The sequence below is a fragment of the Phaethon aethereus genome (genome assembly GCF_964289735.1).
Source record: "Phaethon aethereus genome assembly, chromosome: 3".
Lineage (NCBI taxonomy): Eukaryota > Metazoa > Chordata > Aves > Phaethontiformes > Phaethontidae > Phaethon > Phaethon aethereus.
In genome coordinates, this window is record NC_138576.1 from 23,022,687 (window position 1) to 23,037,525 (window position 14,839).

Genomic DNA, 14,839 nt, shown 5'->3' on the forward strand with positions numbered 1-14,839 from the left:
TGTGTTAGTTCTGATTCTTTAACACTAAACCCCTGGCCTAATAATCAATATTAATACTAATGCCCCTAGGAACATTCTTAGATGTTCATTCCTCGATGCCAGAACATCTGCTCCTTCACTTGTCCTGAAACCCTCCCCCCCATCCTCAGTGCAGCCAGTTCCTACTGCACAGCTCAGGAGCTCAGATCATCCACCACGGCTTTAGTGCCAACAGGCCGTCCACCTTGGCCACAACGGTTTGGTTCAACATGCACGTGCAGGCAGCAGCGTGACAGCCACGCTACGCAGGCAGGTTAGCAGCCTTCAGGAGATGTGTGAGTTTAAAAATTGAAAAAAAGAACAAGTATGTATTTCATTAAGTCTCTAATTTTCAAAATAGCCCGATGTGCAGCATTACTGTATCTGTAGTATGACCTCTGGAAATCTTGAGCTCCGTCCTATCAAACAATAGTTTACTTCCTAATGGGAAATGATGCTTGACTCGTTTTCCTTTGTTTGTCCTGTCAAATGTTGGTTTGCCAAGTTTCTGTCCAAATGTTCAAAAGATAAACTGTTTACAGGCATTAAACTGAAGGCAAGTCTGCCTAAAAGTGGGTGTCCATCATGAAAGAAACAGCAAAGATTAGGTCAGACAGGAGGTTTTTGCATCTGTGACTAAAAAAAAGCTAAGAGGGGACAAGTACAAAAATAAAACAAAGCAATGAATATTTAATATTAATTATCTTGCACATAAGAAAGGTTTAGCAGCAAAAAAATAACAACATACCAAGACTTGGAGACGTGAGTCTCCCTTCCTTTCTCCAGCACAAACAGATGCACCACAGGATCTCCTCTGTCTCTCCGATACCAGAAGCATTTAGCAGTGTAGTCTTGTGGAGAGTCGCAAGACTCCCGGACAAAGAAAAACAACAACAGCATTTGGGGTTTTCAGGGAAAGAGGTACAACATACGAAAGGCCAGAAGACACTGCTAACTTAAAGGAATGGTTCTGTATCAAATCTGAGCTGTTTTACTATATAACCTCAAATAATAAAACCAGTCAATTCTACGAAAAATTATTTAAATTCAACTCTTCAGTTAGTCTTCTCAGTACAAGGGGTTACAGCAGCTAGAAAGCAAAGTATCACATGGCTGTTTCCAGTAGTGGACAAGCGAGTCTTACAAAATACAGCTGTGCGTTTTTCTCTGCAGAGAGTAATGCTTTTTCTTTTCCAATAGCAAACTCACAGTTCAAAAGGTGTTACTAAGCTTTCACCAGTGTTATTTGGATCGCAAGAGCACAAAAATTTAAATGCCAGCCAAGCTTTTACCAAATTATTATGGACTGGAAAAGAATATAGTAGCTTTCTTGCATCTTTTAGTAAATACTAGACACAGAATAGGAAAATTTTCTTCCCAAATACAAATACAGAGCAGGTATTTCTTTATTCAGTATCAGTGATAGGAGTTGGTAAATATCATATGAAAAACCATCTTCTCCTTACACTTTGTTTATCATTATATTTCATATAATTTTATAATATTTATATCCCTACTTTCTGATTGTTTTCATACTCTTTATTACTTTGTAACTGTAGAAGCAGCATTTTTTCCTTCTATTATGCTGGTTGCACTTAGAATAAATGCAACTCTCTCCTTTCAATTTCTAAACTGGATTCTTTGCCTAACTGATCCCCTTTCTTGTATGGTACAAAGCAGGCATGCTGCAAGACATTTTTGAGAGACAGACAGACAGAAGGACATCTAACGAGACACACCTTTGCAAACTATCACCAGTGAGTAAGCCTTTCAGGAAATTATTTTTCTTCTTCATAGTGCTGGTTTCATCTCCCAGACACTTGCACATCAGAAACCAACTAGCAGGCACTCAGGAAAAAAAGAAAATCAGTAGGAACGGTTTAGATATGCAAGATACAGCTAAATAACACGTGCATTCATATTCTCTTCAGACTGTACGGAGACAGGACATACAGTTTTGTCATCTGACATTCATATACATTAACAAGCGTTTCAAAAAGTTCTTGGAAATTGAGACAGATGCCAGGCCGACTTCGCCGGGGCTAGGGGAACAGCTGTGCTCAAACTTTGGCAGGGTCCCTGTCTACCCAGAGTCTGGAAATGCAGGTCCCTCCACTCCCCTTCACCTGCCCAGATGTGTGCCTGACCCACCTGGGTATAGTCAGAGGCACCTCAATATAGGGTTTTTTCCCTAAGCATGTAACTTGTATGGATACAATTTTCTGTTTCAGCTAGTTCACACACTCTGATAAGAAACATTTCGCCTAAATGTTTCCTGCTAAGTCTATTTAGACAACAGCAAAGCCAGCAGACCAGAGTGGAAGAAGGAGAAGCTGACAATACAGTTCTTTCTGTAGTCGAGCTACTGGTAACAGCAGCTGCATCTCACGTTTGTCACAGTCCAGGACGCGCAGGTCTCACCTCGTTATGGGGCTAGCGTACGCCAGAGCGTTACAGGTCCTCCAATCTACATGCAGCTGGTGAAATCTTTAGGGAAAGAATGCTGCTCTACCTCAGCTTTCATAACAGCCAATAAATATAAAAAAAAAATAAATGTTTAAATCAATAAATACCAGTAAAACAAAACACTTGCAGTTTGTCAAATCCAATGAATTCTTCCCACTGTGAAAGCAATGGGTGATGCTTTAAATCTAGGATGCTGCAGCTTCTGAGTTTGGACAAACACAGCTATTGCTTCCTTGGCCTTATACTACAGAGATGCAAGTAAGGTCCACGCAGATGTAAACAAACTCATATGACAAATAAAAATGGGACAAAAAAAATATTCAAACAATAAGGCATTTCAGTTCAAACTAAATCTTTATTCATATGGAAAATACTATTTTTCTTTCTGCAAATGATGCTAATAAATAAAAATACTCAGAAAGAACTTTGCTTAGAGTTAAGTGACTAGTTACAGCCACATGAAGCTTTTAATTCCCGTTAAAACCACGCCAACAATCATGCAGATTGGCTACGAGAAAGCAATATAAACTATATTTTATTTTGTGCAATCTTATCATACAATCTTAATGCTACCTTCTTCTAAACCGTTTTACATAGATTGAAATGCAATTTCAAAACAAATATTAAGGGACATATTCTACACTTATTCCACATATGGAGCTGTGTATAGCTTAAGCCCATAAATGTATAATGTAGTTAAGCATCTAAAGAAGGTAAAAGAAAAGAGGACCCCGTTCTGAAAATTCAGACAAGTTTATAAACGTAAGAGAAGAAAAGCTCACATCAGTGAGTTCTCAAAAGACAAATACATTATTAAAGCATAATAATAAATTATTTTAAATTGAATAATGTTCATCCTTAGGGTGGTTATTTTTGAGGAAATATCACTTGAAAAGCACACCAGAACTTTCATCACCAGGAGTTAAAGCTTAAGTTTACATATCTCAGCTTCCCACTTGGATGCAATTTTGTTTTATAAGAGGCTTCAACTTTGTAAGCATATTCTTTCTCATACATTTAAAAACAAATTGAAAAACGTTGCAGTTAAGCTGTGCATCAAACACATCATCAAGGTGAGAAACAGGCACTTGACAGTATAATGTGCAAGGCAAAACCTTTACTGGTCACAGTATAAATAGTTTCTTCAGGAGGGAAATTAAAAGTTCTCAGGCCATCTTTGAGAGCAAAATATTGAGGGCTGCTAGGAGATCTTTTTCGGTTCTTTTAGGTCAGCACCAGCAACCAACCTAAATACTAGCTCATGCCCTAGAGGGTATTCCATAAACTATAAAATGCAGCATACTTTACCCAAGAATACTCATTCTTTCCTATCGTTAACCTCAGCATACATACTTGCCAAAGGCAAATACAGAGTTTACTCACAGACTAAATGATGCGATATAAATGCTAACCCTTTCTCCTCTATTAGTATTTTTTTAATATATAATGCCATTTTACAAATATATTTGCCAGTTACAAGATCCTGTTTTGTAGCATAAAACACTGATGTTCTTTTATATAAACCTAAGAACGTCGTCTTTTAACATCCCATTATAACACGAAAAAAAACAAAACCATTTTTCTACAGTTTCCCTCTGGGGACATCTCAACAGGAATCTCCAAAAAATAGCTATGCAGGAACTGTAAGCCAGAAAACTATACATGAGTTGGAAGAGAGAGGAGAAAGAGAGAGCTGAGAAAGGAGTAATGTGGCAATAACAGAAGGTACAAGCTTAGAAGAAAATTGTATGCATCCTTTTTCGTCAGCGTAAGCTTTTTGCAAAAACATGTTTACAAGACATCCATTATATAAAAGGCATATGCTTTCTTAAAAATGCTGATTTTCTCCCAAATGCTAACTTGATCTTCCAACTGTACTGGCCTTATTGAGAGGCAGTCAACAAGTTTTCTGTTTTGTTATACCAGTTTAACACTCAGGAGAGAAGAGGCCTACTGTTCATTTTTTTATGAAACTTTTGGGTTGATTTTTTTTTCCATGAATGTTAAAGTAGTATTTATATAGGTCATATAAACAAAACGGAAACCAGCTTTGGATCTGACATCGGCCACACTACTACTGAGAGACAATACGCTAGAAAGAGGCACTTTTAGTATTCCTAGATACATTTCAAATCTCAAGTTTAACACTTCACCTTCTTTTACGAAAAATTAAAATATCAGTAGCTAATAAGACAGAGCTTTATAACAAAAAATGCTTCAGAAATTGTGTGCATGCACATACTTGTAATGGCTCAGTTACTCAGTTACCCTGAAAATGCCAGAGTAGAATTCAGTCACTGCTTATGGGGCAGGGGGGAAGGAACTACACAGTACAAAACAAAAAAGTTGTTTGTAGAACAAGGAATGGAAACATTTGCCCTTCCACAAGAAGCAATTTATCCCTAGATTCAGGACTATGGATACTGAATATTGAGATCTTCTTAAACTCTACTCACTGCTGCCTTCCAAATTTTCAATCATTTTTATTTTTTGGCATAACATGCATCTTAAAAAACTGAGAAGCTTAGCTTTGCCAAACAAGGTTCAATATAAAAAATAAAAAAAGCAAACAACTAAACAACAAAAAAACAACATCTGGAAGACCCATTTGACCCAACTACTGGTGAAGTTCCTGTGATAGAAGGAATTACATTAGAATAGTATTTTCCCATTTCATACACAGTATAGCACATTGTAACAGTTGAGCATCTTGTGTGCACAAGCTGAAGCATATGCTGAGGCTGAAGATTTGGACAACAGTCTACTAAGTATAAGCATTCTCCCTGCAAGCGACAGATCAGTATTCTTAGTTAAAAAGGGACAGCATCAAAACTAAAATTTTGAGTGGCCCTCAGATACCAGAAAAAAACCAGGACCTCAAGCTAGTGGAAGTTTCTACATAAGGCAGTCAAATTTACAACCAGTGTATACATTCACTAAGGAATTACATTTTTTTTTTTGGTAAAACCAACAATCCAACATACTGCAGAGTCTGAATGTGAAATATAGGCACAAAATAGATTCTCTACTTTTTTTTTCAGTGTGGAAAACATAGCTATTTAACAATGTAATAAGAAAATTTACTATCAGGTGAGCAAAAATTTGTAACAATCTGAATAAAACAAAGTACTGTATAAAGGTGCAATATTGAGCAGGTTTGATTTTGGTTTGAACATACGAGTAAATCATGGAACCTTTCTCTTCTTATCTATAAAGTATTTCACATTACCAGTATCATTCTAGTTCCTCCCAGTTGTCAGTAAGGTTACCTTTGCTTTGACGTCTAATACTAACCAGCTTTCCAGCCGATTTGATACTCCACCTGGAACTGTTTCCTGAGCTGGCCAGGTTTGTGTATTTTGTCGAGCCTTTGGTTTCATCTTCCCAGCCTGACCAGGCTGTATAGTCACTTAAAGTAGTTGCTGCATCACTGGTAGAGTCAGCAGCGGTAATCTGTGGTGGTTCCCATCCCTCAATCTCATCTGGTTTCCTAGATTGGACATTCTGCTTTATCACCAAACTGTCCCAAAAACCTGGCTTCTTTTCAGACTTCATCTCTTCCTTTAACTTTAGGTTTGTTCTAGAAAATAACAATGATGAGGTGATTAATTTCTCCATTTAACAATGCATGTAATAGTCATTCTATTTTAGTCTAGTCTAGCCTATTCTGTCAACTTCAGGAAAAACAGCCTCGTATACATGTAACCCTAAACACAGTAGAATCTTACAGTGATAAATCAGAAGTGGACTGAGTATGGCCATTTCCTATTATAAAAGAACTTACACTCCCCCCACCCACCTCCTGGTGAATTACACAGAACTGCCTTTGGAAATGTATGAAGTGTTTTAGTATGCATTAGAACAATTTAGGACTTAAACAAAAAAAAAACCTGAAAGGAAACCCCAGAGCTAGTATAGTAGAAGGAATATGAAAAAGTTTTGTCTACCACCAGCTTTTAACACTCACTCATTGTGTTCCTCAGTTTCATAAACCTGTTATCACCTTGCCAGTTAAAACCTTATAACCTAAAATATCTGATGTGCACTGTATTAGGACTTTAAAGATACCAGCATTTTTTTCCATAAAGATCTGCACAATATTTTTAAAACAGCTGTTTCATATTTCTGGCAAGAACTCCCAAAATTGCTCTCCCAAAACCAAGAAAAAACAACCTTTGTTCCTCTCTCAAAGAGACATTTGAAAGGCTACTCATATTATTATATTTCTTATCTCATTAAGAACTCTCAATCTGAATTGTTTCATATTCATAATGTGGAGTATTTAAAATACAGAATGTCAAATATACAGCATTATGTATGTAATCAAATAACGCACCACAAGGAAAGGCTGAATAGCAGTGGTGAAACACACAACCTTCAGGGTTCAATGAGCTAAGTAGCTACTTGAAAACATTATCTCCTAGTAGCATACAAATTCCTTAGCCACAGATAAAACCACCATTGAATTTTTTTTACTATTTGTATTAAAAGAGCTTTTTTCCATTAATGAAAGCTTGACACTATCATATTTAAATAGAAGCAACTGAACTAATACCTTTAAAAGGACTTTTCCTTTACTGAATTTTGAATTTATGATTATTCAGAATTTTCATCTTGCTAAAGCCAGTCACAGACTCCGAACACTTTTCTCATATTTCATGAGTGGCGCACTTGAGAAGTTGCGTGTTTCTTAAAAGTAAAGTAAAAATTGTGGCTTACAGTTATAGGAGAATACCCCCAAACTTAAATTACAGGCAGTTTTCATAGTAATGCTAAAATAGCTTTCATACTATGAAAGAAAAAGCAAAACTCTGTTTTCGTACTTCCGCTCTCTTCACTGGGCTACTCGATTCTTACATTCAGCATCAATTGCAGAGGATCATTAAAGCAACCTAGCATCTTAGTAACACCCATAAAATTGTACGGGGACAGTAGCTAGAAACTTTTGGAAAGTTTTATTGAACAGGTTCAAATGGAAATGGAAATGTATGTATTTATATTCTAATTTGTTTATATATATCTATAAACACACACACCCCCACATGCCTTATATACATTTGCATACTAAAATACATATTTTTCAAAGTACACTGGAAACAAAACATACTACAGCAAGTCTTATCAAAGCTAATATTTGGCTGGAACAGCTATACTGATAGGTGGCACATTTCTTCCTGTTCGTAACCAAGGTAATTAGGTAGCAAATGTAGGTGAAGCCTACATACACTTGTAACAGCAAAATAATCTGTCCTGGGAAGAGGTCTGCTCTGTTCAGAGAGCATCTCTAACCCTACCGGCAACAGAACTGTTCCAATTAAACACCTCAGCTCCGACAGCAACAACTTGCAGATACCTGTATAGCTACTCCACTTAACCTTTTTAGGTGTTGAAAAGACTTCAAAAGAGAAAGTAAAGCATGTAAAAAAAGGAATTTGTAAACTTAACCATAAATAATCCTTAAGAGGAAAGGGGGAGAGGGGGAATGACCCTTTTGCTCAGAAACCTTTACTCCTTTTCTACAGTAAAAAATTATTGTTAATGTTAATGCAGCTAAATTCCCTTTTCTTCCCAACAGACCTAAAAAAGTTGTCGACAATATCTGTCCTTTCCCAACACAGCATGCCTTATTCATTGTAAGATAAGCATACACGTAATTTTGAAACGCACATAAACCTTTCTCTGTGATTTAATGTCCAGGAGTTAAACACTGCTGCTTCTCAGTGTCTACCTTCACTACTTTGCACAGCTATTTTCTGTTACAGTTTGTGTGTTTTAATAGCAGATAGATCAATTGGTTTTACTCACCCTTTGGATTTTGGAGACTTGCATCCTGCTAGCAATTGCTGTTCATCATCTTTATTGAACATAGATGTCACTTCCTTCCAACCCCGGAAACTTGCACCTTGAACCTACAGAGGGAAGCAAACATCTTCAGAAATGTGAATTACAGACTTAAAAGCAGGCAGTATGGCTGCCAGTGCTGACTCTGGGTGGCTGATAGGCAGCAACAGTCCTACCTCCCGCACACTGTGCGGCCGGGAGCGCAGCGGCTCTATACAGCCCGCAAAGGATGGCCGCATTTTGAAAAAGAGCAGGTTGGGCTACTGCAGCAAGAGCTCTTTCCTGCTGAGCAGAGAGTACAAAACCTTGCCGGTTTGCAGAGGCTGGCAAGTGATGCCAGTGAAGATAGGTGTGCTCCTGGATGCTCTTCTGCAGGCAGGAGCTGCTGGCTTCATTTTAGTGCATCACAGTAAGAAGAGTTAGGAAACAGTCTAAGGGGCTTCAGCAGACAGAAATGAAACGACACAGTCATTGCTAGAAGGGGCCACAACAACAGGACAAGCAGCTGAATTACGAAACACTTAACATTTAACCGGCTTTGTACTCATTGTTCCTATTTTTAGCTCACCAAAACTATTTCTTGTGGCCCTGAGAGCAAAAAGGGTGAAAGCATTGGCTCACCAGTGAAATGCAACATGTGGCACTGGTGCATTACAGTGTGCCATCTAAATTTACTGTGACCATTAAACATGTAGCACAATTTATTTTTTCAACATTATTAAAAGTTTCATTCCCCCTTGCCTGAAGCAAAAAAAAAAAAAAAGTAAGTATTGGTTATTTTTATTTTGACAGCAGTTATTTTGATATTTAGATGGGGACTCTAACAGAAATGCACACATGCGTGCTGAGCACAGAATATGGAAGTTGCTGTTCTTTCTCGCAGGTTCTAGAAAGAATGGCAGAGTGACAGTCTATCAGTGTTATTTGATTACATTAAAAAATACAACAATACATTATGAAGTATAATAAACAATCAAAACAGAAGTGTAGTCATCAACATGAGTGAAGGCTAATTCATCACCTCTTATTATGCTTCATCCTTTTTGCAGAACTCATCGGTGCAAATTAGTATCAATTTGATGTTCATGTTTTAACTGATTACAGTTTATAACTGGTACGTCCACATAGACCTTAAAACATATATGTGAAACAATCACCTATGTGCCCTTGTTATCGCATGTTAGTCATGGAATATTTCCATCTCTTGTTCTCCTATTCCACCATCTCCTACACCTTCACTTCCCACCTACCTTCCCTACTCACATCTGAACCGCCTCAGCTACTCCAACTCAGGAGACATAGCAAGCCCATTTTAGGAACAGGAGGAAGGTCTAACCTAGACTTTCCTACCACTCCTTTCCACTTTGGTTAGGTACATAGATCCAGCTTAGGGCAAAGCTCTGCAGAACTCTGAAGAGGGAAGGCTGAGCAAGCCCAGAGCAATTTCCAGCAATCGTTCATGGGATATGGACAGACCAGGTACAGGAGAGACAGGCTCACCACAACCCAGGCTTTATCACCACAACTGCTCTACTCACCTCTTCCTAAACCCACGCCTAATCTTACCATAAACCACAGCATTCCTCACGGCTTCACAAGAAAAGCAACAGCTTCTATATATATTTTTTCCCACTATGAGAATAAAGTGAGTACAGATTATAATAAGCAAACTCTCATGTTTAATTTAAACATACACCTTCTATTTTTAATTGTGTTAAAAATATGCAGACAGCTAACTTCAAGCTTGCATCCCTGTGGCAGACTCACCATACCCATCTCATAGAAGACTGGTGATAGTATAAAGCAAAACCAGACAAGCTGCAGGAGATACCTTGCTATACATAATCCCTGTAAAGAAATGGGTTGAAAAGCCACTGAAGTGGATTAGCCTTGAAATGGCTGGAGTGCGAAGAGCTGTCTCTGAGGAATAGCCATGAGCAGGTCGAAAGCTTACGGGTAAGAATCAGGGACTGAGGCAACAAAGGGAGCCTTGTGGTTGATGTCCACTACAGGCCATGTGATCAAGGGAAGTCTATTGACAAAGTCTTCTCAGTTGAGCTACAGGAAGCATTGTGCTCACAGGTTCTTGTCCTGCTGGCGGACTTCAACCACCCCAACATCTGCTGGAAAAGTAGCACAGTGAGCTGTAGGCAATCCAGGAGACTCCTGGAGTGCATGGAGGACAACTTCCTGTGCCAGGAAATATACAGTCCTACCAGAGGGGATGCCATACTGGACCTGTTGGTCACCAACGCATGTGAGCTAATTGGTGACATCAAGATTGGAGGCAGCCTGGGCTATAGTGATCATGCACTGGTGGAGTTCGCAGTTCTGAGGGACATGGGGCAGGTGAAGAGTAAAGTCAGAACCCTGGATTTTAAGAAAGCAAACTTCCAGCTCTTCAGGGAGTTAGTCAAGAGGACCCCTGGGGAAACAGCACTTAAGAGACAAGGGAGCAGAACAGAGCTGGCAGCTCTTTAGGGATGCTTTCCAGAGAGTGTGAGAGCTCTCAATCCCCAGGTGTAAGAAATTGGGAAAGGAAGGCAAGAGGCCGGCATGGCTGAGTGGAGACCTGATGATAAACTAAAGGGCAAGAAGGAAATGCACAGGCAGTGGAAGTGGGGACAGGTATCCTGGGATGAGTACAGGGACACTGTCCAGTTGTGTAGGGATGGGGTCAGGAAGGCCAAGGTGTGGCTGGAGCTGAACTTGGCAAGGGCTGCAAATAATAGTAAGAAGGGCTTCTATAGGTACATCAGCCAGAAAAGGAAGGTCAGAGAAAGCATAACCCCCCTGATGAGCAAGACTGGCAAACTGGTAATAATGGATGAGGAGAAGGCTGAGGTACTCAACGACTTCTTTGCCTCAGTCCTCACTGGCAGTGTCTCTTTCCACACCTCTCAAGGGGATGGCCTGCAAGACAGGAACTAGAGGAGCAAAGTCCCACCCACTGTAAGAGAAGATCAGGTTCAATACCACCTGAGGAACCTGAACATGCACAAGTCTACGGGACCTGATGAGATGCATCCCAGAGTCCTGAGGGAACTGGCTGATGCAGTTGCCAAGCCACTCTTCATGATATTTAAAAAGTCCTGGCAGTCAGGTGAAGTCCCCACTGACTGAAGAAGGGAAACTTTGCATGCATTTTAAAGAAAGGGTGGCAAGGAGGACCCTGAGAACTACCAACCTGTCAGCTTCATCTCTGTTCCTGGGAAGACCGTGAAACAGATCCTCCTAGAAGCTGTGCTAAAGGCACATGGAGGACAGGCAAGTGATTCGAGACAGCCAGCACAGCTTCACCAAGGGCAAGTCCTGCCTGACCAACATAATAGCCTTCTACAATGGAGTAACCACATCAGTGGAGAAGGAAAGAGCTATGGATGTCATCTATCTGGACTTCTGTAAGGCCTTTAACATGGTCCCCCACAACATCCTTCTCTCTAAATTAGAGAGACATGGATTTGATGGGTGGACTGTTGGGCGGATGAGGAATTGGTTGGATGGTTGTATCCAGAGGGTAGGGATCAATGGCTCAACATCCAGACTGAAATCGGTGACAAGTGGTGTCCCTCAGGGGTCCGTGTTGGGACCAGTACTGTTTAATAACTTCATCAATGCCATAGACAGTGGGATCGAGTGTATCCTCAGCCAGTTTACAGATGACACCGAGCTGAGTGGTACGTTTTACGCACCTGAGGGACAGGATGCCATCCAGAGGGACATAGACAAGCTTGAGGAATGGGCCTGTGTGAACACCATGAGGTTCAACAAGGCCAAGTGCAGGGTCCTGCTCCTGGGTCGGGGCAACCCCTGGGACCAACACAGGCTGGGGGATGAAGGGATTGAGAGCAGCCCTACAGAGAAGGACTTGAGAATACTGGTGGATGAAAAGCTGGACATGAGATAGCAGTGTGTGCTCATAGCCCAGAAAGCCAACCATCTCCTGGGCTGCATCCAAAGAAGCATGGCCAGCGGGTTGAGGGAGGTGATTCTGCCCTTCTACTCCGCTCTGGTGAGACACCATCTGCAGTCCTGCATCCAGCTCTGGAACCCTCAGCACAGGAAAAGACATGGAACTGTTGGAGCGGGTCCAGAGGAGGGCCACAGAAATGGTCGGAGGGATGGAACACCTCTCCTGTGAGGACAGGCTAAGAGAGTTGGGTTGTTCAGCCTGGAGAAGAGAAGACCTTATTTCAGCCTTCCAGTGCTTCAGAGGGCCTATAAGAAAGATGGGGACGGACTTTTTAGCAGGTCCTGTTGTGATAGGACAAGGGGTAATGGTTTTAAACTAAAACAGGGTACATTTATACTAGATAGAAGGAAGAAATTCTTTACCGTGAGGGTGGTGAAACACTGGCCCAGGTTGCCCAGAGAGGTGGGAGATGCCCCATCCCTGGAAACATTCCAGGTCAGGTTGGACGGGGCTCTGAGCAACGTGATCTAGTTGAAGATGTCCCTGCTTATTGCAGGGAGGTTGGACTAGATGACCTTAAAGGTCCCTTCCAACCCTAACCATTCTATGATTCTATAATTGGGGAAGGAACCTTTCTTTGCTACCATAGGCAAACCCATAACTAAAAGCAGCACTTAATAACTCTTACTGCCTTAATCCTTTAGGCCTTTAAACCAAAAAAAGACCCAAATATACCTCAGTGATCCCATTTATATATAAGCTTGTCTTTCTTCACTAACGATGTTTCATTCAGCCACTGCCACATAACAAATCTGCAGATTAAAAAAAAAACCACCACAAATCCACCTTGTTACCCATTTTCACATAGCAATTTAATACAGAGACAGAGAACTAGCTTAACTTAAATTATATGTGCCTTTAAAAAACGGCATTGATGAAAGACTAATTCAAGATAAGCATTTATACACACACATTCAATGTAAAAAAAGAAAAATAATGTACCTACACATATACCTTCTTTTAATCTAGAACATCATACACACTTCACTGACACAACTCCAACTTTTGCTGCATTGTTTTGGAGACCCAATCCATCCTTGAGACAAACAAACAAACCCAACAAACAAACAAACAAAACAAAAAAAACACCAACCCAAAAAACCCTCATGAAAACCATTTAATGACAAAATCCTGTTAGTATCTAGCCACAAGTTTTCCATATTTTTAACTTTGTATATTTTAAAAATTCATTTTATTAGGCACAATTCTGATTTACGTATATCTTTAAGAACAATTGTTAGAAAAGTTCTATTCAATGTCAAGCAGATAGAGTGTGCAAGTCTCCAGATAAAAATTTACAAACTCCACATTCTTTCTACCTGTTTGTGAATCGGCACCTATGTACATGTTCTACCATTCCTTCAGTGTTTTCATAAACACGTACTCCCACAATGGATCCATGGCATTTGGTAGGTACATACAAGGGTAATAACCGTGTGGCATATTCTAACTGATTTATTCTTCTCTCAACTAGTCCTCAGGGGAAATGTACACTAAACCTTTAAGACATACTTTTACCTCTTCCTTATTTGGAGTTTCCAAAGGAAACATCTACATAAGAGCGTCAATGTCCAAGTAGACCATATTTTGCTAACATGTAATAAAACTCCTTGCACAAAGCCTACAGCATATTAAATGAACAGCATGTCCCACTGCCACAAAGACCGACTGCCAGACTAGATGGATCAGCCTCTGAACTAGCTGGGAATTTCTTATAGAGCCCGGGGAGAAAGACCCAGGTCGCAGAACAACTAGCTTCCTTGCCATGGATGTCAAAGGAAAGTCAGTAAGTAAAGACGAGATGACACTTTGGTAAGCTGGCTCCTCACCACACCGGAGACTTATTTTATGTAAAAAGACTGAAGTTATGCCAAGTATGAAAATACAGTACTAATATGGTCTTAAAGCATCAAGGCACTTGCAGAAGGTCTGTATTTCATTTTTATGATGTAACTGTCTATAGAAAACTCAAAAGTACTACTCCTAAAAGTTTCAAAAAAAGTTTATATACATAACTGACTAGATTGTATTCTCAAACCTTTAAAGTATTTTTCCATGTGTCAGTGGAAAAAGAAATAATTCAACATCCAAAGTGCACAGAATCACACAGTCTTTACAGCTCGAAGGGACCTCTGGAGACCATCTAGTCCAACCACACTGCTCAAAGCTGGGTCAGCTTGAGCAAATTGCCAAGGATCATGTACAGCTGGGTTTTGAGTATCTCCACAACTGGAGAATCCGCAACCTCTCTGGGCAATCTGTTCCAGGGCTTGACCACTCTCATGGTGAAAATGTTTACTCTTATGTTTAAATGGTATTTCTTCTATTTCAATTTGTGCCCATTGCCTCTTGCTTATTCACTGAGCACCAGGAAGAGTCAGACTCCATCTTATTTACACCCTCCCTGCTGCTGGTGTACATGCATAAACTTTTCTTGTTGCTCTAAATTTTCCTCACCAGATTTAACTCTAGGTGGGCTTCATCTTTCCTAACCCTATCCCTTCATGCTCAAAGAGTGTGTCTGTATTCCCCACAGGTCAC

The 14,839-nt window shown here is 40.0% G+C and overlaps 1 protein-coding gene across 1 annotated transcript in view; it reads right to left on the bottom strand.

Annotated features, from left to right (window-relative positions):
• Positions 1-5,718: 5,718 nt before the first annotated feature.
• Positions 5,719-14,839, bottom strand: part of TDRP (testis development related protein) — a gene marked incomplete at both ends in the record, with an annotated part of 28,688 nt that continues 19,567 nt past the window's right edge. The window contains 2 exons of the mRNA XM_081997448.1: positions 5,719-6,064; positions 8,290-8,393. Of these exons, the coding sequence (XP_081853574.1) occupies positions 5,719-6,064; positions 8,290-8,393 (450 nt within the window). The remainder of the gene's footprint in view (positions 6,065-8,289; positions 8,394-14,839) is intronic.